This window comes from Lissotriton vulgaris, chromosome 5, assembly GCF_964263255.1.
Source record: "Lissotriton vulgaris chromosome 5, aLisVul1.2, whole genome shotgun sequence".
Lineage (NCBI taxonomy): Eukaryota > Metazoa > Chordata > Amphibia > Caudata > Salamandridae > Lissotriton > Lissotriton vulgaris.
The window spans coordinates 1,234,977,202-1,235,004,081 of NC_141693.1; the positions used below are offsets into that span (position 1 = coordinate 1,234,977,202).

Consider the following 26,880-nt stretch of genomic DNA (forward strand, 5'->3'; position numbering starts at 1 on the left):
CTTTAACCCATTGCCATGGGCAAGAGCTTTGCGGGAGCAGTGCTCTATATGGAGTTTCTCGCTCATATTGGCCGAGAATATTTTCCCCAAAAAGGTATAACAAGTTACGACCTCCAATCTATGCCCTCCAATAGCCCAACCAAAATTTGTCGAGCGGCACTTCTTCTTACCAGCTATACACATCACTTTACTTTTATTAATATTGATCTTCATGTGATGCTCCCCAGCGAAGGCCTGGAGAGCCTGTAGCCGGTTTGCAAGACCAGTGGGGGTCAAGTCAAGCAACAAAATATCATCGGCATACATCAGACAGGATATTGGCGCCCCTCCTATCATCGGTGCAATCCCCTCACTGGCAGACACAGCAGCGGGGAGGTCCGTTGTATATAAGGAAAACAAAAGGGGTGCCAGTAAGCAGCCTTGTTTAAGGCCATTCTGAGATGGTATTTTGGCCGAAAGGCCCCTTTCGCCCCCCATTAATACCCTGCACCAGGTCTCAGTGTGCAGGGCACGCACCAATTCCAACAGGGGAGTAGGGGCACCCAGCGCCGCCAATTTTCTCCACAGCGTTCCACGATCTACTTTATCGAACGCCGTGGAGAAATCAATGAAGGCGGCGTATACAACTCCCCCTCTCACCTGGACATATTTATCTGTGATCACCTGAAGGGCAGTCAGGTTGTCCAGCGTGCCATGCTCCCTTCGGAAACCAGTCTGTTCCAACGGCAGAATATTGCGCTCCTCGACCCAATCAGAGAGAGAACTAAGGAGACATTTCGCAAAGACCTTTCCGATGGAGTCGAGGAGCGCAATCAGGCGGTAATTACTGGGGCTATCCCTTGTACCCTTTTTAAAGATAGGGACCAAAATGCTTCCTCTCCAAGAAGCAGGAACACATTTGGAAAGATGGCACGCCCTAAACAAGGGGTACAAGATTTTACTCCAGCTTAAGGGATCTTGTTTAAGGACCGTCATCGGAAGCTCATCCGGTCCCATGGCCCCAGAGGGTCGCATATTTTTTATAGCCGTCTCGATTTCTTTCTCAGAGGGATAGAAAACCAGGTCTTCAGGGGCAGCATACATGAAGTTATCCATACCTGTGGTCCCGTTCCCTGCATAGAGCTCTCGGATATGAGAGGACCATAGTTCTTCTGGGATAGGAATGGGAATAGGGGAATGGCGTGTGCCACATCCTTTCCCAATTATTGCCCAAAAGTCTTTAATGTTACCATGTGCAGCAGATTCCCTCAGTTTAATCCATATTTCATCCTCCCTATCCTTTTTAATTTTGAGCTTGAGTCTGCTTCTCTTTCTTTTTAATCTAGCGATATCTTTCCCACGTTCCAGGACCCTTTCAACATACTGTTCGCGGATTAGTTTATTTAATTCCCTATTCAGATTACGCAATGTCATAGGGACTACCTCTCCTTTCCTAGTGGGGACAGTTTTATTTGCGTGCAATAAAATCTTTCGCATAAATTCTTCAAAACAAACTAATTCGCTGCCATTCCACTCATTTATTACCCTAAGGGTATTGGCCAATAGGTCCTGCACCCCATTAATGGCGGCACTGTTCCAGAAGCACCTTCCAGAGGTGGTATGGAAGGTAGCCTCATTGCCATTTAGCGACCAAGACGCCGTATTCAAAGAGTTTAAGGACACTGTTAATAACAATATACTGTGGTCGCTGAGTGTCGTGGGTATAATCTTTAGGTCAAGAATCTGAGGAAACAGGCCATAGTCGGCAATAGCATAGTCCAAAATTGACGACCCAAAGGGGGATTTGTGAGTATAAGGTCAAGAATCTGAGGAAACAGGCCATAGTCGGCAATAGCATAGTCCAAAATTGACTTTAACGTTAAATTGACCCCTTTACCATCCAAACCCAACCAAAGGAAAACATGTCCCTCTCGAAAGAGGAGACTTGGTTGTGCCCACAAACATGAACACCCTCCAACCCCTAAAATTGATTGCCGTCCTACCTGGCACCACCCCACCACCATCCCAGGGGCAGCAAATTCCCTAAAGGCAATAGAGACATTCTTATCCAGTGTCATAGAAGAAAAAGGAAGAAAATAAAGAAACACAAGACATCATACTATATAAAGAAAGACAAGAAAGGAGTATAAAAGATGTGAGGCATGAGTGGATCACAAGAAAACTAGAGACCAACTTAGCCCAGCACCAATTAGGGAAGTCTCCAAAACGGTATCTGGGAGACCCAGGATCAGACCGGTATTAAACCACATTAGCCCCTGGCCAGATACAGGCAACCATACAGCAGAACAACCAGGATTTTAGTCCTTAAGAGTCCATGGAGCCCCCCCCCCCCCCCCCCCCCCCACACCCCCTTACCCCCACAGCCTCCAGCTGCGCCAGCACCTTTTCGGGATCCTGGCAGTATGTTGTTTGACTCTTATAAAAGATCCTCAATTTGGCATGTACCAGCATGGCTACCATAACCCCAGCTTAAAAAACAACAGTATCGTCTCTCGCAGGTGCCACCTGCGCTCCATGGTCTCACGATTCTAAATGTCGTCGAGTTACAGTGTCAGACTGCAACTTGTTCGCATGCTGTTTCATTTGATTTCCCATACATTGTGTTGATGACACCAGACTGGCATCCTGTGTTTCAATATCATTAAGACATTCGTGTATGATATCCATATTTATTTTATAGCTTTCTGAGCACAACCGGTGTCTTCACATGAAACGTTTTTAAGGCCAGTGTGTCCTTCTTATACTCTTCTATGTGCAGCCAAGCAGATTATAAATAGAAGCAAGAGAGGGCGTGTCCTCCTTTTCGAAGGGTGACTGACCCAATGACACTGTTTCTAACTTCTGTTGACCTGTCGATTGTGTACTCCAAGAAGTTGTCGGGCAGGATGCAGGAACAGGAGCGTCCACCTCTCGAAAAGTTACATTAGTCTGAGTTAATTCCACTCCCTCTGGATCCCCTAGTAGCTCATCCTCACAAATATTTCCCGCCTCCTCTGATGGTAACTCAGAGCCTTCCGGGGGTGCCCCAGGTTCGCGGATAAATCCTCTAGTGGTCCCCCTCACCCCATCTCATCTCTCAGGGGATGAGTGCTGAGGCCACCGCTCTCTACAGGGTGTGCTACAGCCTTGTTGATACAGAACATGCGTCCCGCAAATAAAGTTTGTGGTGGGGTAGGGGGAGGGCAGTTGCGAAGGCTGTAAAGACGGCAGGTGAATAAACAAAGAACATTCAGCGAGGTTTTTGGATTCACTCGTTCTTCTCGATATGACCTGGTAACAGAATCCACTCGTTCTTCTATCTCAGGCCTCTTCCTGAGCATTATAGACAGAAGGCCAGACACTTGTCCTCACCCTATTAGGATATGTTGTGGCGAGTCAGCCCTGTGCCACCATCTTGCTTTCACTTTACTGTTTGTATTGGTTTCTACTTATGGGATGAAATCACTGGACCTATGTGAATTGGGATTATTCTGTTTATACATGCATCATTACTCACCATTAGTTCGGCTGAAATTCTCAGGCGCAACTGCACTTTGCTGTCCCCTTCCTAATATCATTTTCTCTTGTAGCAGGTATGCATCCTGCACAGGAAACTCAGATCAGATACTTGGTAGCCTCGCCAATGCTCTACACGGTTTTGCTTAGTGAATTCACACCAACAAAGTACTCAACTCTGCTGGAGATAGAGTCCACCCAAAGAAATACTTTTTTTTTAACATGCATGAGCACCACCTCTTAATCTAATTCAGAACAGGATCTGGCTATACCACAGGGTAAGGGACTTTTTATCTGAACACCAGGAAGGGGAGGATGGAACGATACCAGCTAGCCCTCTCTTGTAAATTCAAATAATCTATTGTAACTGGAACTCTTCATTTCCCCCAGAGAACGTTCGAGATGCTCAAGAGAGGTTAAGGTACACCTGGCAGTAGGTTCCCCAAGGTATGTGTAACTGAAGAAGGTGTGCTGCCATGATTAGACGTCATAGATGCACCACCTGCCGTTTTCCAGCTCCCTGCATGTCTCAGTACGGAACACATTTCTCCCCGTCCCTTTATGAACAAATTAGCATGTATGGCTCAAATTCACAAAATTCTCAATGGAACAGGAAGAGATCCTTTTGTGCATACCTCAGTCTTTCACTTCAGTTATAAACACTGTGGCAAAAAGCAAGGCACACAGAAACACCCGAACAAAAGAGGGGCCAAGTTCTCATGCAAACTGCTGAATGTGTATACACTGAATATGCTACTGATCGGTACTTAAAAATCAATACTTAAATACCCATATGTGTCCCGCTTCCCCTTTTGCTGTGTGAAGTAATCACAACACTTTGCGATGTGCCTAATGGCTGAGGAAACCTCAAAGAGCATACCCTGAAAATTCAAGATGGCAGAAGCCTCTCTTGGTATGTCAGATCTATACTTAGACAGTAGGCCTTCTTCTTGGTTCCCCAACTCACTTCCCTTCAGAAAGACAATCACCCTTTTGTGACAAGAGGTAGGGAACACCTAGAGCACATAGAAAGAAAGAGTAGAGACTGACCACAAGTTCACACCTTGACAGTTCTTAGCGATGCCTAGGATATTCTCTTCTATTTTAATCCCAGTTTTGTCCCTGAAGCTGCAGATGGAACTAGCAAGCATTTCTACAGGGCCTACTTCATGTTTCTTTTCGTCAACAGGTGCGGTTAGTCTTTGAATTCACACCTGTGTGCATGATGTACACCACATTAAACCTTTCATAATTTAACGTTTTCAGTTAACTGGGGGGGGGGGGGGGGCTGAACCTTTAATCAGCAGATAGAGTGGAGATGCAAGGGCTCTTAGAAGGGGTGAAACAACTGCAAGGCCTAATTAACATTCAAATGGTCTTTTAAAGACCTGTGAAACGTTCGGATGCGGCTCTTTGTGTGCCCGGGATCTGTCTCATCCCGGGCTGCCACACACGACGGGGTTGGGGGGGGGGGGGGCTGAAGCCCGGTGAGTTCAATGGGTGTTGCGCGCCTGACAGTGGTTCTGTATGACGATGATCCTTAAAAATGATGGTACTGTTCCAAGGAAAAAGCATTTAGTTAATATACACTGAGAATGGTTGACGTTATTCTATTTCATGGCTGTGTGCTCACATAGAAACTGCGCTTAATAAAAAGAACTTATAAAATAGGTGTACAGAAAATCGGTTCTCTCTACAACTTCACATTATTTATTTTTAAAAATTCCACTTTTTAGATTAATTTTATCTACAGGCAACTTGTATACTGAAACACTAATGACACAAGCGGGATATTTGTTGAAACCCTATTATGGAGCTGTGTTTAGCAAAGAGGGATGAAACATCAAACCCTGGTGTGGTTAAAATCCACGGAATACAAAGACATGAGAAGAATACACCAACAACGCAGAGCTACAGATGCACTGAAACTACTGAGCGAGTCTCAAAACGCATGCAGATACGGTCAGTTATCTAGTAGGCAAGAGTAGGATAACCCACAGCAGGGTGCTAAAGGGACACTGATGGGTAGAAGCAAAAAGACTGATGGGATGCTAAGTTAAGCACTGAGATCTGTGTTAACCTAGAAATCATGTTCAAATCGGGCAAGGCTGACCCGGCCTTTCTATTCCCAGGGTTTAATATACAAAGTACCAATCATGAAAGGAGTAGTTATACTTGTTACTTGAAGTTGCAGCAAAACAGCGACAGCAAGCGCTACGAAAAATATAATCATCCGAGGGGGCATTCCAGCTTATGGAGCCAGATGTCCATCTCTTGTCTCTTTGTGGTTAGTGTGCTTGTAGAGAGCATGGTAGACAGTGCCATTACTGGGTCCTGCATTCCATGACTGCCTCTGGCGGCGCTGCGCGGTGAATGACGCTAGCGCCCAACGCTGCTGACCCTGCACCGGCCAAAATCTACATGAACCCGCAGGCTCACTGAGCACACTGATCCCGGTCACAGGCGGCGAGGGGAGCCTGTATGAACCACAGTGAAGCCAGTCAAGTGTCCTTTGCGGTTCCGGCTGCACTCATCCCTGCTTCCAGCCCCTCTAGAGCCAGTGACTCCTCAGGCCTCTCTCTGTGGCCTAGGTGCGACCTTTCTGAGGCTCATAGCTGCGAGGAGAATATCCAACTGGAGAATTTTCTTGGGGTTGAGGGTGACTCTGGGTGACAACAGCTTATAGAGACCTTATAGACGTCTTGTGACGTTATCTTGACTTTGTACTGTCTTCTAATGCTGCAAATATAAAGAAACAGCTCGCTAAATATTTCCACAAACCCTGCTTCCAGATTCGGGCATTAACGTGGCAACTTAATGCATTCTGGGTGCTGTAGTCTTGGTTGATGCTTGCTGAGCTAGTTTTTTTACATCAAACACAGATGAAAAACATTAACTAGGGGTCTCAAAGTACTAAAAAGAACCCCCCAGAGTTTCCAGACGCCAGTGCATAAAGATGACGCTTAAAAGGAAATGCCCAGGTATGGAGGTGGAGGATGATCCTACAGGTCCTGCACAAAGAAGGATAACAAGGAGTAAAACTACCCTAGAAACTCAGGAACACAACAGTAATACCCTCCCTCAAGGGCTCATCACCCACTTCTTTCAAGCCCCCAGCGGTCTAACAGACTCAGACGAAGGGAAAGGGGAGACAGAGACCGTCGTCTTAAATTAACCGCTAGGGTGAAAAGCCCAATACGGGTCATAGCTGATATCCATCAGTGGCCTATAAAGGAAGAGGATGAAGAGCATAAGGAGGTGGTTGTGGCTAAACCACTAATGAGCACTTGTAAGAGAACTGCTCCAACAGAGACACCCTGGGTAACTCAGAAGACAACTTCACCAGGGAGACATGATTTAACTACCTCCTTCCTGCAAAAACTAGAACAGACCATTGAAAGAACACTGAATGCCACTCCAATAAATCACAACATCAATAAATCCCAAACAGAGGGTTGGAGCCCGATGGGCCAAGCAGATCAGCAAGATGCAACGGAAGAGGCCATTCTCAAAGAGTTAAACCTGTTAGCAATAAGAGAAGTACAGGACACAATGGCTAGGGCATTGCTATGGCAGTCTACAAAGATGTAAGTACAAATCGATTTACTGCAGTCATTGGCTCAGCACCTGGTGCGCCAAGATGAAAAGCTGGCAAGACTAGAGGTGTTACTTGAAGTCCAAAAAGCCAACGCAGTACACACTAGCTCCTATGCCACCATCATAGAAAAATGGTCAGGGCTACCAGAAGTTCTAAAGGACATGCTGGCACTAGCCAAAGGACAGAGGGAGACGCTCCCACTAGAACAATTAATCCCAAAGGCATCAGTAGTGAAGACTGCGCCAAGAAAATACCAACTTTCTCCCAGCAGATAGCTGTGCATCTAAGGAGCCGCCGGAACAGCCAAGTAAGGAGCGCCCTCCTGAAGAAACCCACCGTAGACCCCACGGACCTCAAGAACTTCCGCCCCATCTCGCTCCTCCCTTTTCCTGCCAAAGTCATCGAGAAGACCATCAACAAACAACTCTCCGCCTTCCTCGAGACTAACGGATCCCTCGACCCCTCACAGTCCGGCTTCCGAGCAAACCACAACACAGAAACCGCCCTCATCACAGCTACCAACGACAACAGGTCCCTGCTCGACAACGGGGATACAGCTGCCCTCATCCTCCTGGACCTCTCAGCAGCCTTCGACACCGTATGCCACCGCACCCTGATACGGCACCTCAGCAACACCGGAATCCAAGGAACAGCCTTGGAATGGATCATCTCGTTCCTCGCCGGAAGAACCCAGAGAGTCCGCCTCCCCCCCCTTCCGATCCGCGGCCACCTAAGTCATCTGCGGCGTTCCTCAAGGATTCTCGCTCAGCCCCACCCTCTTCAACGTCTACATGAGCACTCTCGCAGCCATCGCACGCCAACACAACCTTAACATCATCTCCTACGCTGACGACACCCAGCTGATCCTCTCCCTCACGAACGACCACGCCAGAGCCAGAGCCAGCCTCCAGGAAGGAATGAAAGACGTTGTGGAATGGATGAAGCTCAGCTGTCTGAAACTGAACTCAGACAAGACGGAAGTCCTCCTCCTGGGACCATCCCCCTCTGCCTGGGACAACTCCTGGTGGCCCTCTGCGCTGGGCACCGCCCCCAAGCCCACGGACCATGCACGCAACCTGGGCTTCATCCTGGACTCATCCCTCACGATGACCAAGCAAGCCAATGCCGTCTCGTCATCCTGTTTCAACACCCTGCACATGCTCTGAAAGATCTTCCGGTGGATCCCCACCGACATCAGGAAGACTGTCACCCAGATCCTCGTCACCAGCCGACTGGACTACGGGAACACCCTCTACGCTGGAACGACAGCCAAACTCCAGAAAAGACTCCAGGGCATACAGAACGCCTCTGCACGACTCATCCTGGACATCCCCCGTCACAGCCACATCTCCGCCCATCTGAAAGACTTGCACTGGCTCCCAGTCAGCAAGAGGAACACGTTCAGACTCCTCATCCACGCACACAAGGCTCTCCACGACATGGGCCCCAAATACCTCAACAGCTGCCTCTCAAGCTACACACCCACCTGCCAGCTCCGATCCGCCAGTCTCGCTCTCGCCGCCGTCCCACGAATTCGCAAAGCCACCGCCGGAGGAAGATCCTTCTCCTTCCTACCTGGCGGCCAAGACATGGAACTCCCTCCCCATCCCCCTACGGCTGACCCAGGACCATCTCTCCTTCAGAAAACAACTCAAGACCTGGCTGTTCGAGCAGTAGCGACTCCCCTCCCTCCCAGCGCCTTGAGACCCTAAAGGGTGAGTAGCGCGCTCTACAAATTATTTGATTGATTGATTGATTGTAATAAGAACATCCCAGTAGCACAAGGGAACAGGGACTCTGAGGCCCGACCACTTGTTACAACTATCGACGTCTCAGAGGGTAATGCATCCCTGCCAGAGAAGTTGGATGGAGCAGTGACAGGGGCAGAAGCCCCGCTCTCAAGGAAGGCCAAGAAAAAGATGAAGAAACAACTAAAGAAATCCAAAGCTAAAAGAAGACCAACATTAACAGCACTATCAAATTCTGGAGCTAGTGAGAACAATAATAATTCAAAGCCACTTTTCCCCATTTTCAACTTCAAACAGGTAACCAAGGCCAAGACGACAAGGGAAGAACATTCTGTGTCAGGGGAGGATCGAAGTCAACAGAATACTCACTGGGAGGGACCACAAATAGTTGGACAAACATTAGCGAAGACCCTAGCAGTTCGGCAGCGAACACTACAGGAGGCCCCTAGCATCCAATGTAGGGCCTTTAGCTCTCCGGGTCGGGAGCCCCAACACAGGATGGCGAAAGCAACCAGGACGAGCAGCAAGAAGAGCAAATAGAGGCGGGATCGCCAAATGGGGAGATAGACAGACACCAGGCAGGAGATCTCCTTAAAAACCCATCAAACCTGAATTTTCAGAGGTATACTGCCTGGGGCGATGGACAGGCACGGCGCACCTTCAAGCACAATAGTCAATCAGTAATCCATGAGGTGATGTTCACACCCAGATATACAGCCAAAGGCTCTTTCGACATTCTGAACAGATCCAACATTGTCTGCCTCTTTGGCTACATTGAATCCTTGGCACAGATCACGTCAGATAACACAGAGTGGGTAAAATTTAGAAGTCTGGAGAGGGACACCCACGGTGATTCCACCCTGGTCGGATTCATACAACAGCAGGCCCAACATGCCGTCCTCAGCGAAGCTTCACATCTCGCAGACTGGGGTATTGAGGTTACCGCCCTCAGTGAGCCGAAATATCCACACGTTCTAACGCCCAATTATGATCAGCATGAACATACATCAATCCTCAAAGGCACAATGAAAAAAGTCTAGGTGGGAGAGAGAACCCAGGGAGACCAAGAACCCCGCTATAAATCAATATATCGCACAGAGATACGCAGCGTAGAGTGCAGCCGCTTCAGCAAGTGCTGGCCCATACGGGGGATGTATGGCAACAGTGTCCCTAATCAAATATACAGCAATGATTACAGAGGATGCTCAACGTCAACTAGTGGCCAAGATCGCAATCCAACATTCATTTAATGGAATATTGCTGGGTTAAGTAACATCTTCAGAGATAAAGTCACACTAGACTATCTCGCAAAGGGGGACATATTGTGCTTTCAAGAGACCTGGGACAAGTCAACCACTCCAATTGGTGTCTTCTATGAACATCACACACCAGCGACCTAAAAGACCATCTTTGGACGCCCGTCTGGGGGTCTATCCATTTTTCTAAGTCACGCTTGCAAATTTAAAATCAAAGAAATAAAAGTAGAATCATCTGACCTCCAAGCCATTACAATTGAGGGGCTGAAAAAGGGTTAACAGCCTCACCCCTTGCTACTAATTAATTGTTACATTAACCCAACTAAACTTCAAACACAACAGGCCATGGAATCCTTTACCAGCATCCTGGAAGGTATACTCATTAGTTTTGAGCATCATAATGTGATAATTGCGGGAGACCTCAATACAAGATGTCTGGATCAGATCCCTGTTGCACCCAGCAATGGGAAGAAGTCGGGCCCATTGATATCACTCCTCTCCAACTTTAATCTACATTCCCCTCATGGAATAAACAAAAAAACAATTGTCCTTCTTGGATCCCTAAGTCGGCCTGCAGGAATGTTTCCACCATAGACTATATTTTAGTCAATGAAGGGCAGGCTCACAAACTATGTGACTTCACTGTGAACGACAGAGATGAAAGCGACACCAGGCCTCTCTGTGCCTCCTTTAATCTGGCCCGGGAACTGGAGGAAGCCCAGGAAACAATTGGCACAACCACAGGTGATGAACGTCATCTAGCCCTCAAAAGAATAAAATGGACAGCCAACCTTAGTCATAACCTGTTAGAGTATGTAGCCAAAAGGGAGGCAGAACTAAAGACACAAGATATAAAGAACATCACACATTTTTGGGAAACACTGACAACGGATTTACAGAAGAACTTGAGTAACACCAACCAACCGAGAACCAGCCCACACTCAAATCAACCCTTGCTGGAACGAAGAAAACCGAGGTGCCTGACACAAAGTAAACGAGCCCTTAATAAGGCAATTAAGGCAAAAAAGAAAGGCGTCTACTCGTCACAGATGACTTCCATCCCTGCCTTGCGAGCTACATATAAGAAGAAAGTCTGGGAGTTGAAAAGACCGTGGACAGAAAAGAACTGGCTTAAAGTGTGCTCACTAATTAAAGAAAAAGACAACAGCAAGCAGTGGCGATATATCAATAGTCTGAGCTCTGGAAGCCAGCGCAAAGAAAATAGTGTTGCAGGCAACGTGTGGGAACAGTACGTGAAGGGTCTGTACACTAGTGGATCAAACAAGATGGGCTCTCTCAGCCCAGAGCAGTCCCAGGTGGCAGCTGTAACCATTAAAACTCAGAGCGTGCAGAAAGAAATTACAGTGCTTAGTCAGCCCGTCACTTATACAGTGGAGGAGACTGTAAGGTACATTAGGGCGATAAGAACAAATGGGGCCTCTGGCCCAAATGGCATCCCCGCCCAAGTCTTCAAAGCCGCTCCTGCCTTTTTTGCATCCATACTTACCCCGCTATACAATCATTCATTCTTCACAGCAATTTTACCAACATTTTGGAAAGGCTCTGTCTTATTTCCAATACATAAGAAGGGAGACCATTCGAACCCTGCTAATTATAGGTTCATAGCTCTGCTTGATATATAAGCAAAGGTTTACGCCAGACTATTACTAAGGGACCTAGAGGCTTTGGCGGCCAAGAACGGTATCCTCACCCTTTCCAGACTGGCTTCAGGGCTAATAGTTCCACCATGGACAACATCTTAGCACTCTCTGACGTCTCGAAGCAAGCCGTATTGAGTAATAAGCTGCCCCTGTTTTGCTGCTTCATAGACTACTCCACGGCCTTCGTCAGAGTCAATTGAAGACGTTTATGGGTAAAACTTGAATCTTGGGGGATCCCGGAAACCTTGCTAAAAGAAATAAAAGCACTCTACGAGGGGACATGGGTCCAGGTCAAACTAAGTCCAACAATCGTAACGCCAAGAATCGAAACTAACACCGGACTAGAGCAGGGATGCGTTTTTGCCCCCTTACTATTCAATTTGTACACTGCAGACTTGGGGCCAGCCTTGAAAGACGCCAGCCTAGTCCCTCGGAGATTGGGGAAGTTGGCTCTGGGAACTCTCCAGTATGTGGACCATACAGTGATCTTGGACCACACTAGGGTGGGGCTCCAAAGAGCATTAAATAGTCTTGCAGTATACAACAAGGAAAATAGCCTACAGATCAATGAGAGCAAGACCAAAATAGTAATCTTTGGTAAATACCCTCACAAAAAACAAGCAACATGGCCTTTGGGTGAGCACCAAATCAGGACAGCTACATCCTAAAATTATTTGGGGGTATGGGTGTCAGAGAGGGCCACAGCAGCCAAACACAAAGGAGTTAACACCAAGAATTAACAATATAATTCTGTCTCTCAGACGTCTAAGCCATCACCTAGAATGTCCATCTATAGAACCCATGCTGACTGTACTTCGGGCAAAACTATTTCCTGCAATCACTTACGGTCACTTAGCCTTCCCAGGAGCACTTGAGAAGGTCATTAATGCAGCCCAGATAAAAGCTTACAAGACCGTGCTACAAGCTCCTAGGCAAGCAAGGAACACCAGACTAAGGCTGGAAATAGGATTGCACAGACCGGACTTGGCACTACAGGGGGACCTAATAAAATATTACATCAGAGTACTGAAAGCCCCTGAAAACAATCTTAAATATTTCCTAAAATTCATTTTCAGGGCAGAGGGTTCCCCATGGCACTCCAAGTTGGAACAAGCAATAGACCAACTGAAAATCGAGGCAGAGATCATGCCCCTTCACAAAATTCCTTATTCTGCCTGGGCCAAAGCCCTGAAGCGCCAAGTCCAGACCATCTCGTCTGAACTGAATCTTTCACCACTCCGGTATAACCCCCTCACACTGGCCCTGGATAAGTCATATACTCCTGGGAAACCTCAACCATATTTGCGAAACTCACTCTCAGCCCAAGCAAGAAAGAAAATTCTGTACTTGGGCCTCACGGCCCTCAAGATTTCGGACTTTAACCCAAAATGGGCACATACTGACAGCGTCATCTCCTGCCGGTTATGCAATTTCCACAGAGATTCCAGGCTACATCTCTTATGCTGCTGCCCAAAGCTGGCCAGCGATCGTCATCGTTTGCTGCGCCCGGCCCGAAGGGACATGGGCCTCAGAACTTGCAGTGAGGCCTCGGATTGGTGCTTTCCAGAAACCACAACTTGCTTGCTTGCCAGAGTTGGCAAGTTTATCCATCAAATTAGAATTGCACTTGATTCCTATCAAAAGGACAGAGAATTCAGGGTTCCTGTCACTCTGCAATGAAAATCATCTGGTGCCCTAACCCTGTCAGTCGTCAGCTAATACAGGGGGTTTTCGCAAGGTCACTGGAATCATAAATCAACTTGGGGCCCACCATGGGGCATGCTAAGAACTCTTTTTAATGACCATTAATATCATGGAGGGAATGACCCTGTTGGATTTTTATATAACCATCGATCCCAATAGGTATAAAAATGTGAAAGCATGGTAACCCAATATTTTAACTTTTTTTTATTGAAGTTTTAAATGGACACAAAGCAGTAAATAGAGCCCATGTAGCCACGGTGCTATTTTAAAGCTGAATACTGGGTTGTTTCTGGGGTAAGGGTGGTTCGGAGGGGGCGCTATTCATGTGTTTTACACTGTAAAGATTTTAAGTAATCGCACAGTTAATAAAAGACTCCTGCATGCAGTGCCATTGTGAAGGGACAGTTTAAGAGTGTTGCGCATATCTGTAACAGGGTTAGGGGTTATTCTCTTCACATCAAGAGGCAGAAAATATGTTTCCACTACATGGCATCTCAAGACAAGTGTGAGTTGGACTCACGTTGTGGAGATCTGTTCTGAATACAGTTACTTTGAATACAATTGCAAGAGCCATATATTCTAAACTAATAGACCATTATCAACTGAGATTCTTTTAAACATACATGTGTGCTCACTGGGCTTACTGGGAGTCAGATTGCTACATTTATCAACATGGTTTTGGTCCAAGTAAGTATGCCACTGGCGAACAGACTAACCAACTTGTTCCATAATCCGAGAAGCGGTAATAATGAGCACTGGCAAAGTAAATAGGTCTCGCCTTTGGGACCCAATGGCTTTGCAAATGGTTTTAGCCATGAGACATCACCCTCGAAGCTGTGTCAAATGGCTAAATAATACAAATTTAAAAAGCTTCTGATGCTGTCACCTGCGTCACTTTATAGGCACGTACAAAATGACGTGCCAGCTTTTTTTTTAGTTACTGATTCGAGATGAATTGCTACCTAAAAAAGAAAAAACACAAAAGGCATTTATATTTTTGTAAAAGTGGGGAGAAAAGCAATCGGGGCAACAATGGGTGGTGGAAGCAACACCGGGGACAAAAGGTGGATGCAACAAGAGGGTATATGGGTGAGTTTTTTACAGCAAGTGGGGCAGGCAACACAGGAGAGAAGCAACATGGGGGTGCAAATGCAAGGTAGCAACAAGGGGTGAGGAAACAAATGGCTGGAGAGCAACGTGAAGCCAGTGGGGGGAACCAACGCAAATGAGAAAGCAATGAAGATGTATTTGGGGAGAATGTGCATGGGCAAGAGAGATGAACACTGAGTGTGGTAGAAGGGGCACAGAAGTACACAAGGTGATAGCAGCAAAACACATACATTCTGGTAGAGTGCTTAAACAAAACAAAGAGTAGTGCTTGAAAAGCGAGCTGTGGAAAGACTCAGTAATGGGCCCATTAACAAGCATGAGAAGATGAAAGAAAGCCCACACAGCTAACGAATAAGAAGCAAGCAAATTAGAGTGGCAATAAAACCAGTCAATGGTAAAGTGACAATAAAGCCAACCAATGGTAATGGATGGTCAGGCTCTGAACCACTAAAACATAATGTGTTTTGGAAAAGACCTAGGCAACTCCTAAAAAGCAGAAGCTTGTAAACTGGGCTGTAGACGGACAGGAAACCTGCAGAATTTGCTTGTGCCACTTGTTTCTCTGTCATAGAGCCCAAACAAACTTACTGTTTTATCGATGAGTCTTAGCAGATACTTCTCATTTGGATCTTGCAAGGTGACTCTAGGCTTCTTTTTCCTCCAGAATATGTAATTTCCAACCGCAAGGCCAACTGCTGTCATTACCACCACTCCTACAGCCACCAGCACACCGGAGGTCTGCAAAAGCATCAAAGGAAATATAGTTACCCACCATCCGATGATCAACAGTTTAAAAGAATTGAGGACATCATGCAGCTTTCTTTCACAATGAAAAGCAGCAACAGATTTTCTAGCCCACATCTCCAAAGAATCCTTCAGTCCCACATAGGTCTAAAATACAGGTATCTAACATTGGTTCATTAGCGTCATACTCATTGCATATGTACAGGCTATTCACAGGAGCTGCATTTGTATACAATTAACCTAAACGAGAATTATTTACATAGTTGGTGGTGGGTATCTTGAAAATCTGACGTGGCTCCATCCCTGGAGGACCAATATTGGCCAAACTTGGACCAGACCAATGCAAGAAAGGAAAAAAAGATTGGCATTATGTTGTTTAAACACAGGTACCATATTGGTTTATTTGTGCACCCATACAGATCATATGTTTCTTGGCCCATTTACGGCTACGTGTTGGTGCAAACCCTAAATGAAAACCTTGTTGCAGACTGAAGATATGTGGCGGTATTACCATATTGTTTTCAACTAAATTTACTCAAATGTCTTGCATTTCTCAAAAGGACAAAGCACAATTCTGGGACACTAACCAAGGAGGAAATGTTGCCCTCAGTGTTCGGAGTGCTACAATACCAAATATTGTTAGGTTTTCCTAGTGAATATAGTCTGCACAATCAATTACGTGTAATTAGCACAGATCACAAATTTGTGGTAGAATCACTGTTTATGCTGCACTGTTCATTTGATGACCGATAATAAATTCAGGGCTGTATAGAAAGTATTAACTATATATTTTCTAATTCTGTATGATCTAAGAAATCATTTGGTGCAAGCTAGACCTCCTTAACCCTGAGGGGCTAGCTAGGCCATTGTACGTAACAGGAACCTTTGTATTTTTTTCCCCAAAAACTTGGCAATTCCCACCAGTTGTCTTCATGAATAAACTTATCTCTGCAGATGTTTGATCTCCAGATTTGTCCGCTTGGGTTTCCGAAACATGGGGGTGCAAGACGAGAATGGGTTTTCTATGGGATCAAGGTGGCTGCAGGCAATAAACTGGGTGCAGTGCATTTTAGAAACATGTAAAGCATCAGAAGGCTGCTGAACATTATTTTTGCTGACCCCTGAGATTTTAGATAGGATTTAAGAGAGAAAATGTTTGTAGTCCACGTGAGGTCAAGGTCTGGAGTATCAAATCAGAAGCTAGCAATCTTCAAAGGAAGAAGCTGAATTTTCTCTGACTTGAGTAATTATCAAGGAAATGAAGAATATTTGTTGGTTAGAGACATTTGCTCTTAGATTGAAGGGGAAGGTTGGGTTTGGGAGAACTAGATCAGTATATCATACAACTTAGGCGAAATATCTTTACATTTTTTTATATTTGTGAACAAATGCCACTTGTAGAAAGACATGTCCTAGAGCAAAATGCAATCCCTCGAACGAATGAAGCATGTTTCAATCTGTTTAGACATAACATGACTAACACTATAACACTCTATCCAGCTATATTTATAAACGAAGAAAAAACACTCACCATCAAGTTGCCTAAGATGTTCATTTTAATAGAGGCAGAGGTTATATTCAGTACAGCAACTTACCCTGCTCTTCCAAGATATTGTCAGTAATGCTTAAATTCCTTTTAGCTGTATTCACTTTAAAACTATTCTTGTCTTCACCGCTGATCATCCTTTGTTGTTGTAGGGATTCTAATAGTTAATATGAGGTTTTGTATATACATTTGTGGGGATAGTGTCGTACTTGTTACTGCTTGGGTATCACCGGACCTGACACCAACAACAGTGCATCAAAGGAACAGATTATTTATCAAATGTTTTGTTCTGCAAGGGGGAATACCAGCAAGATGAGAGGTTACTATTATTTTTTAACTCACTAATGTTTGATAGTAAATCACTTATTGCCATTACCTATATTTTACGTTTATGAAAATTAAATAAAAAACAGTGAAGAAAATCAGGAGGACTGCATTTGGAAATTCTAGGTCAGGGAATAGATTAGACTGTTGAAAGAAAAATTGTCAACCACCATGTAGACTAAATATACAAGTAATTAAAGAGATAGATATTGAGATACAAATTATTGCAAGTTAGTAGTTAAAACCAGTAAACAAGCATTGGCATAGACAATGTCTGGCAATGGCTGCGAGCCTTTCGGCTTTCTCAATGCACCAATAGAGAGGACAACCTTTTGGCTTTGCAAATGTCTGTTTTGTTTTATCATGGTTTTCTAAAACCTTATTGTTGGGAAAGCTGGTGGGACCTTGTCAAAAAAAGCAGATAAATGCAAAAGTATTTATTTATCTCAACAACAAAACATTGCAATTACTAGCCTCTGGCACTTAAAGGAACTTGTTTGTGCCTGAATGCGCTCCTTGAGAAAGGGCAGAATACTGACACTCACAGTGAAGTTAGCCAATCTCTGAAGAGAGCTCAACCACTGTCTCATGCGGTATGCTATTAGAAGAAAATGTGAATGATACAATAACAGACCAAATATGAAGAGAGCTGTCTGATAGACTCTGTTAGGAAGTATATTCTATATATAATTTCAGGAAATTCAAAACGTGTTGGCTAACGCCAGACCAAATAAATGCAGTGATGGTAAGAAAGGTGTTTAGCCTGTGCAGAGTTTAAAAATGAAAGCAGATCATGGAAATAAAGGAGTGAAGAGCGATTTAAAAAACGAAAGATTAGTGTAATGGTACAAGTGGGGCAGAAAACATGAATGGCAACTGGAGTAACAATCGTTTAAAGGTAAAGATTTCATGTCCTCTCGGGTTGCCCTTGGATAAGGGATTGGCTTTCAACACTCCTCTGCTGCCCTAAAGAAATCACATTCTCTAGTTGGATGAACCTCCAGCTAGACTAGTACCATAAACATTGGAAAAATTATTAATACTTCAGTGGAAATTGAGATCAATCAGACCCACCAACGGCCACCCTACAGTCCTCTTTGTTAACCTCCCTTCAAGTGAAACCAGAAATGCGGTCTTATTCTTCTATAAATACGATTGTAACCCTCAACCTTCTCTAATCTTGCTTGCATGCATTTTCACTTTTGTTTTTGGAAGAGCAATATTTTAGGGAAAAAGAACATAACATACAAATTAGCAGGGTGTAACATTGTGGAAAGGAATTTTGCTAGTTTCTGGCAGTCAGTTTCGCATTCAGGACAGCAGCCTGGTACAGAACTTTCATAGTGTGGACTTTCATGTCTAAATCTTAGCCCGAATTCCTTTAATCTAAAAAATAGAGTTATGCCACGGCTAAATTTAGATGTTTGAGTGACGGCAGGCTTTGTAGCTAAAGGTCTTTGAAACAGGCAAGAGCAGCCAAATGTTCCTATCGAGTTTATAGAGCAACTAGAGGTATTGGAGCCAAGTTTGCAAAGGCAAAGAGACATCCAGCTGGAACGTCCCTCATTCATGACAGTACTGGCAACATCACAAACACTAAATACACAGTGGCATCCACCACTGTTAGTTTAATTCACACCCACTTTCCATTGAAAATGCTTTTTTTAAAATTTGCCTCTAAGTGTTGGACCCTGGACGGATTTGCTCCAAAATACAATAAACATCAGTGCTTAATTAGAATGAGAAAATTAAGCATTTCGCTACAGGATAGACCGCAATGAAATGTAGTGATTTCTTCTAATTTAGGATTAAAAAAATAAATTAAAAAAAAAAAGAGTGTCCGCCCTTCCAGAATATTCATGATTCTACACCCGGAATTCTGTTTAATCTCAATATATATTATTTATTGTTGGATGCGCATTCAGATGAAAATCATATTTAAAACCTCATACACGTGTTCCAGGACCTATAAATCTAGACCCAGAAGTCTAATACTAAATGATTGGGATCTTCCTCTCACCTCTTGTATACAATCCCAAGCAACAAGTATAAAAGATTGCTGGGACGGATCACTTCGAGTATAAGGCCCCCTGGCCTGGAATAAACATCCACTTGATTTACCCCAGCTTCTAGTTCAACTCTAGTTTAGGAAGAAGTTACAAACCTGGAGGCTGTACTGGGGCTGCAGACATTGGGAGTGTGTCTATATTTTACAAATATTTATTTATTTATTTAAAAGGTGTTATATCGTGCTGGCTGGACCCAGGAGTATCAGAGTGCTTTGCAAGTTATATTGAAGATTCAGATTGACATATAGCATAGGTACTTATGAGACAATAAGATAAACAATTTGCACATGTGGCTCATAAATTAAATGGCGCAGAACATGGAAGATCAAGGATTAAGCAACAGATCATAGAAGATAGAGTGGTAGAGGTAGGATGGGATATAGCTGCATACATAACTGTAATAATAATAATAATAATAATAACAACAACAACAACGAGTTGATGGCAGAGTCCTTTCCGCTATAACAAAATATCATAAAATGGAGAGGGAAGAAAATTGTGCGTGTGCGGTACCATTGGATGCTACTATGGGAAGAATTATGCAGTTGCACGCTTTGTCTCCAAGTCAAGCGTGGACATGGGAAAAACATTCAAGCAGCTGCAAAACCACGGAGTACAGCCTGTGGAGAATTCGAACTTATGGCACCCTTTACATATAACAAACCAGAAAGCAAAATCCAGATCTTTTCACCAATAAGAAAAGAGAAAAGTCATGCCACTCCCATGATCAAGCGGTTTACATATGGCCGCCTCTACCTGCCTCTGTGACGCACCTGCACTTCCACAGCCTCTCACTCGGCTCAATAACACTGCTCTTCAAAGATCACTTACCTCCGGGTTTCTCATCTACCCTCATGAAAATAATGTCTTTGCACTTGCTTCATTTGTTCCCATCTCCTGAACATATCTTTATTTCACCGCTTTTCACATTCGCTGCCCCCCCCCACCCCCCCAAAGCGTTGGTACCTCTATTTTATCCCAAAGAACTAAGATCCTCAATGTGACAGTGCAGAGACAGCACAGCCTCCAGCATGTGCCACAAATCAGCCAGGACAGTGACCGCAAGAAACTGAATTCATAAAATAAGGAGGGGAGCCTCACTCATCATTGTACAGGTAGTTAAGCTCCGACTAAGTTATACAATCTAGGACCTAGAAGTAAAAAATATTTCGGTGAGGAATCTGGGCTTACACTTGGTATCATAGAACAGGTGAGCAGGCTTCCCTCTGTGTTGGTTATAACAGCGCCAAAACAACATTAAAGACAAGGCATAAAATCAGAAAAAAATCCTAAGGTGACAGAAATTGGCTTGAGAGTATATAGGGTTATTAAAAATGCCCAGAGAAACACACCCAGTGGTGCTAAAATCTATTGCAAGTCAATGGGACGCAGGAGGTAAGTACCCTCCTTGACAGACCAGAAATGATAGGGTGAGGTCGAGGAAAGGCTAGAGCTTCACACCAGTCAGATTTTGTGGCGGACCAGCACTCAAGCAACCTTTGCTGATGACTAGTACATCACAGTCAACAGTTTTTTTTTTCCATAACCAATTTTATTATGAGTTCAGGCAAAGTTCAGCACAGCCCTCCACAGTCAGGAGGAGACTGCCAACAACAGATAGAAAGAGATACATCATCAATATAGCATCGAACTCAGCGTTATATAGAAAATGACATCAAACTACCCCCCCCCCCCCCAACCCCACAACTACCCACCCCTTATCCCACCCTAACCCAGTGCACGTGATCACAGTCTAGCAACATGAAAAGGCCTACCAAGGTGGAGCCAGCCATTGGCCTAGGGTGCGGGATCCCCATCCAGCCGTAATGCATCATCAATGTCCATAGGGGGGTCAAGGAGCAGGCCCCGGTAATCCGCCCACCGTTTCCAGATTTTGTAGTGTTTGCGGGGACATCCCCGGGCTTCAAAAACAGGTTGCTCTAGACCCATGAGGAAATCCAGGCCCGCCCTCCAAGCCCCGAGTGGGGGGGCGCGCTCGCTCTTCCAGGCCTGTGCCAGGTCCCTCTTCGCCACCACTAGCCCCAACAACAGCAAATGGCGTTTGTAAACATTGCCCCCAACGTTCTCGAGAACATGGAGAAGGCCCAGCTTGGGGGTACGGGGCAGGTCCCAGCCCAACACTTCTGACAGGCAGTCCCAAACCCCAGCCCAGAATCGAGTCAGTCTCTCACAGGACCATATCGTGTGAAACAGGGTACCCTCTTCAGAACCACACCTCAGGCATTCCGGGGACGCAATAAGGCCTGCCCGCCATAGGCGGCGTCTAGTATAATACGCCCGGTGGAGGTATTTGAACTGGATGAAGCGAAGGCGGACAGCGATAGCAGCACCTCGGGGAGATTCCAACGCCTCACGCCAGTCATCATCATCCAATGGACCAATATCACCCTCCCAGGAGGCCCTCAGCGCTGCGAGTGAAGGGGAACAGTGTGTGACCAGAGTGCGATATATCTGCGAGACCTTCTTGTCACCCAGGTCTCCCATAAACAGTTTAGCCTCGATAGGACTAAAGTCAGGGAGCTGTTCCAGGCCCAAAAGACTAGGGGTAAGGGCGTGGCGAAACTGAAGATAGCGGAAAAATTGTGTCTTGGGCATGCTAAATTCGGAGCTAAGTTCCTGAAAGGACTTTAGGGTAACACCAGAGAGGACATGGCCTAGGGACGAGATCCCAATCGCATCCCAACCGTCAAATCCGGATAGAGATGCCAGCGCCGGTAACAAGCCATTGCGCCACAGCGGGGTCTCAGCTGTAAGCCGACCCCACCAGCCCACCCGATGCAGAGCCCGCCGCCAGACAGCGAAAACCACCTGGGTGACCTGCGGAAGCAGTCGTCTCCGCCTAGCCGAATACAGCAGGGTGTGAAGGGAGGCGCCACCCATCAGTGAATGCTCAAGAGCATAAGCCGGATCACTACGGTCTCCATACCACCACTCGTTGAGCACAAGGAGATGAGAGGCCTGATAGTAGGATAAAATATCCGCGGCCGCCAAACCGCCGCAGTAGGTTGAGAGGAAGCACGTGCGCAGCGCTACCCTGGCGGCACCGCCAGCCCACAGAAACCGGCCCAGCACAGAATTAACCGTACGGAACCACTGCGGGTCAATCTGGAAGGGATGGTTCTGCAGTTGATATAGCAGACGGGGCAAAGCCACCATCTTGAAGATGGCCGATCGGCCGTAGATATTAAGTGGCATGCGTGTCCAAGTCTTAACGTCCAGCTGGACCCGGTCCCACACCGGCAGGATGTTCCGGTCCCAAGCCACTACAGACGAGGTGGAGAGGTAGACACCCAGGTACCTCACACCCTCTACAGCCATCCGAAGGGATGCAGCCCAAGGGCAGTCCACCGTGGCACTCCCCAGCACCCACAGGGTCGATTTGCGCGGGTTGAGGAAGAGTCCCGATGCCCGGCCAAACTCGTGCATCAACTCCAGGACACGAGGACCCGTACGCTGCAGGTCAGTCATGAAAAACAGCACATCATCCGCGTATAATGCTATGCGGTCGGAGTGATCCGCACCCCAGACGAAGCCACGGTAGAGCTCATCGCGGCGCACCCTGGCGGCCAGCGGCTCCATGGCCAGCGCAAAAAGGTAGGGGGAAAGTGGACACCCCTGACGCGTGCCCCTGGACACCGGAAAGCGAGCAGATGCCATTCCCGAAATACGTACCGAGGCCGTGATCTCAGTGTAGAGCAGCCTGACATAGGATAGGAATACCGGGCCAAGATTCAGCAGCGGCAACAGAGCAAAAAGAAAGGTCCAGCTGACCGAATCGAAGGCACTATCAATATCGGCCAGCAGGAGCGCCGCCGGGTCCTCCGAAGACTCGATCGCTTGTATCGCAGCCTGCGCCCGTCGTATATTGTGTCTCGTTGCCCTGCGCGGCATAAAACCGGCCTGATCCGGGTGGACAAGGGCCGAAATGTGCGGAAGTAAGCGGTTCGCTAGCGCCTTTGCCAGGAGCTTGGCCTCGAAGTTGATGAGGGATATGGGGCGATAAGAGTCATGGCGATCGGGGGGCCTACCCGGCTTCGAAAACACTACTATTTCGGCATGACGCCAGTCCGGTGGAAGGTGACCACACTCTCGTGCCTGTTCCAGAGCCCGCAAGTAATGCGGTCCGAGCTGTAGAAAGTACTTCTTATAAAATTCGTTGGGGAAACCACTTGGCCCCGGCGCCTTGCCTACATTCAACTGACCCAGTGCATCCCCTAACTCCTCAACCGACATGGGGAGGTCCAGGGCCTCGCGCACCTCATCGGACACAGCCGATGGGGGAACCGATGCAATATAATCTGTGATAGTGGCAGGGGAGAGAGTCTCCCGTGAGGCATACTGGCGCTCATAATAGCGCGCAAAACTCGTTGCGAGAGTTGCCGGGTCTGTAATCGCCACTCCGGCACCATCAACAAGGCCCGGCAGAGTAAGAGGCTGTAGGTTCTGTTGACACAGCCTATGGAGCATGGCGCAGGACTTATCGCCCCACTGGTAGACCCGACTACGAGTGGCCAGCCACGCCTGACGAGCCTCATCCAGCAGGACCGAGGAATAAGATTGTTGCGCCTGCAGGAGTAGGCGCAGTGCCACATCATCGGGTGCCTCGCTGTGCCGAGCCTCGAGCTCCTCCACCCGCTCCGCGGCCGCAGCAATGCCTCCCAGCCTAGTCCGGCGAGCAGACGCACACCAAGCAATATCTATGCCCCGCAGAGTGGGTTTCATAGCCTCCCAGACTGTCACTACATCCATCCCCCCGGTAAGGTTGTCCTGCCAATAATGGGCGATCGCGCTACGCAGATGCTGGGAATAGTCAGGGCGCTGCAGATGCCACGCTGACATTCGCCATCGGAAGGGGGATCGTGCCCTGCACAGGTCTATTTGTACCGCCACTGGGGAATGATCAGAAAGCCCGCGAGGCCGAATCGCGGCCCCCGTCACCCTGGCCAGGAAGGCCCTCGGGACAAACACATAATCCAAACGGGACAGGGAGCCATGGACCGCTGAGACAAAGGTGTACTCTCGCCGTTCCGCATGCATATGTCTCCACACATCCACCCAGTCCAGCCCATCGGCCATAGCCCCCAACCGTGTAGGGGAGGATACAAGTGCCACTCCCGGCCTCCTCTGCCGGTCCAAAGCCACATCCATCACATCATTCCAGTCGCCGCCAATCACAGCCATGGAGCGGGGGAACTCAGCCCATAGGGCAAACAAACGTTCAGCTAAGGCCCACTGCAAGGGGGGGGGGGCATACACACAGCCAAACACAACCGGCTCCACCCCGACCTTCCCTTGCACAAAAACAAAACGTCCCTGGGGGTCAAGCCACTGACGCTCATGTACATATGCCAGCCGTCTATGAATAAGAATGGCCACACCCCTGGAACCCCTGGTAAAACCGGCATGGAACACTTGATGGAAGCCAAAGCGCTGCAAACTCAGGGCTTTCGTACCTAGCATGTGTGTCTCCTGAAGGAGGAGCACATCTGCCAAGTCCCTCTTAGCCCAGCGAAGCACTGCCCCCCGTTTAATCTTGTCCAATAGTCCTCGTACATTCCAGCTAAGGACACGTATGGAAGCGCCATTAGGCGCCAAGTGAGGAACATCAACCATGATCATAATTCTCCCAGTCCCACTCACCCCGGCCCCCGGCCCATGTCTCAGACCCCACAGTTGCAAAAAACCCCCAGACCACGTGCACCCCCAGAACCAGAACCCCAGACCCCACAAACCCAATGACCCCAACCCCTACTACCCCTCCGACCCCTACCCAACCCTCAAGCAACCAAACACCCAGGTCCCCCCCTCCCCCACCCCTATACCTCAAGGAACAATGAAGTATCTGTCGCGGCATACGGTACTTCAGGCCCAAAACACAGCGCCTAAAGCCAGCCATACCAACGGATCCCAACTAGTCCCCCCCCCGAACTAATCAGACACACTACCAGAACCACCCCCCGGTCCCAACAGAAGGAGGCAGCCCAAAGTACGTGTCCTGAACCCCCAACAAACATACAGTAGAGTTATAGGCAGAGTACCACAAGAAGGTTATAGCCCATAAAGGCCACGGCAGTTGCCAAGAAGGAGTCAATACTGCACCAGCCAAAGTACATCCCACCAACCACGGTTCAGCTTCAGCCAGGTGTAGTCCCATATTGAAGGCAACCAGCAGGCAGCTCCCACGATAGGCGATCAGGAGCCTCCATCAGATCCATCCGCCTCAGGCTGTGTGTCCCCCAAGAGGGGGTCCCGGGACAGGGACCTCCTCCGGGAGCGGGATTTGCGATGACGTTTCCCCTTGCCAGACGAGCTGCTCCTGTCCTGAGACGAGCTGCGCGATGATTCAGAGTGCAGCCCCGGTTGGACGTGCGGTCGGATTCTGACTGTTTCATCGGTCCAGGCGAAGACGGCCTCCGGTGTATCAAAGAAGAGGGTCTTGGAGTTGAAGATCACTCGGAGGCGGGCCGGATAGAGCAGCGAGTACTGAATTTTCAGACCACGTAGCTTGGCCTTGGCATCCAGGAAGGAGTGTCTCTGTTGGTGGACCAGCTTGGTATAGTCCGGGAAGATCATTATTTTATGATTGTCATACAACAGAGTGTCCTTCATCCGCGCCTCTCGGAGAATGACGTCCCTGTCGTGGAAATTAAGGAGCCTGGCGATGATCGGGCGGGGCCGCTCCCCGACTGGCGGCTTCTGAGTTAGGGCACGATGGGCACGCTCCACTATGAAGCATCGCGACAGGGAGTCCGGTGGTAGCCAGCTCTCCAGCCACTGGGACAGAAAAGCCTCCATAGGCCCCTTCTCGCAGTCCTCCGGAAAGCCAACGAAGCGCAGGTTGTTCCGCCTCGCCCGCCCCTCGGCATCCTCCACACGTAGCGCCAGGCCCCGTTGTACCTGCTCCATATCGGCAATCTTCTTCTTGAGGGTGCCAACATCTCCCTCCACCGTCGTGACCCTGGTCTCAGTCTCAGCAATGCGGGCGACTGCATTGCGAAGATCTTGACGCAGCAGCATCACATCGGCCCCCACCGCGCCAATTTTCGCATCCAGCATGTCGCGGGACTGTGTAATGGCCGCCATCAAAGCCGCATTGTCAGGTCCAGCAGGATGACTACCCCCAGCCCCACCGGCTCCTCCACCGTGGCCCGTGTACTTGTCAATGGGTCCTGTCTTAGCGGCGGCCGAGCCCCTCGTCATGGCGGCCGCCCAGAGGGTAGAACAATGACACGCACCTGCAGTTGGGCCGCTTCTTGCAATAGTCCCCCAGCTAGGCCCCGATCGAGGCGTCCCGAACACACCAGGTCGCGTGAGAGTCCCTCGCCACCGGTCCACAGATCAGGTACACCCCAGGCAAAGCCGCTCCGCAAATGTGTAGGATACGTCGACGTGCCCACCGGTACTCCTGGCACGGCGCGGTTATGGGCCAACCCAGCGCAAACCACAAGTTCTCCAGCCGCCGCCCCAGGCACCACAGGAGCAGGATAGGGCAATTCTCCGGGTCAGGCGCCCACCTGACCCCTCAGTACCCGGGGGGCCCCCTGCCGTGTCCACCCACCGGGGCAATGGATCTGGGCCGGGATCGCCAACTCAGAGGTCCGACT

The 26,880-nt window shown here is 47.8% G+C and overlaps 1 protein-coding gene across 1 annotated transcript in view; it reads right to left on the minus strand.

Moving 5' to 3' along the window:
* Nucleotides 1–26,880, minus strand: part of CYB5R1 (cytochrome b5 reductase 1) — a 237,484-nt gene that overhangs the window by 177,560 nt on the left and 33,044 nt on the right. Inside the window, exon 2 of the mRNA XM_086923080.1 lies at nt 15,161–15,310. Within this exon, the coding sequence (XP_086779206.1) occupies nt 15,161–15,310 (150 nt within the window). The remainder of the gene's footprint in view (nt 1–15,160; nt 15,311–26,880) is intronic.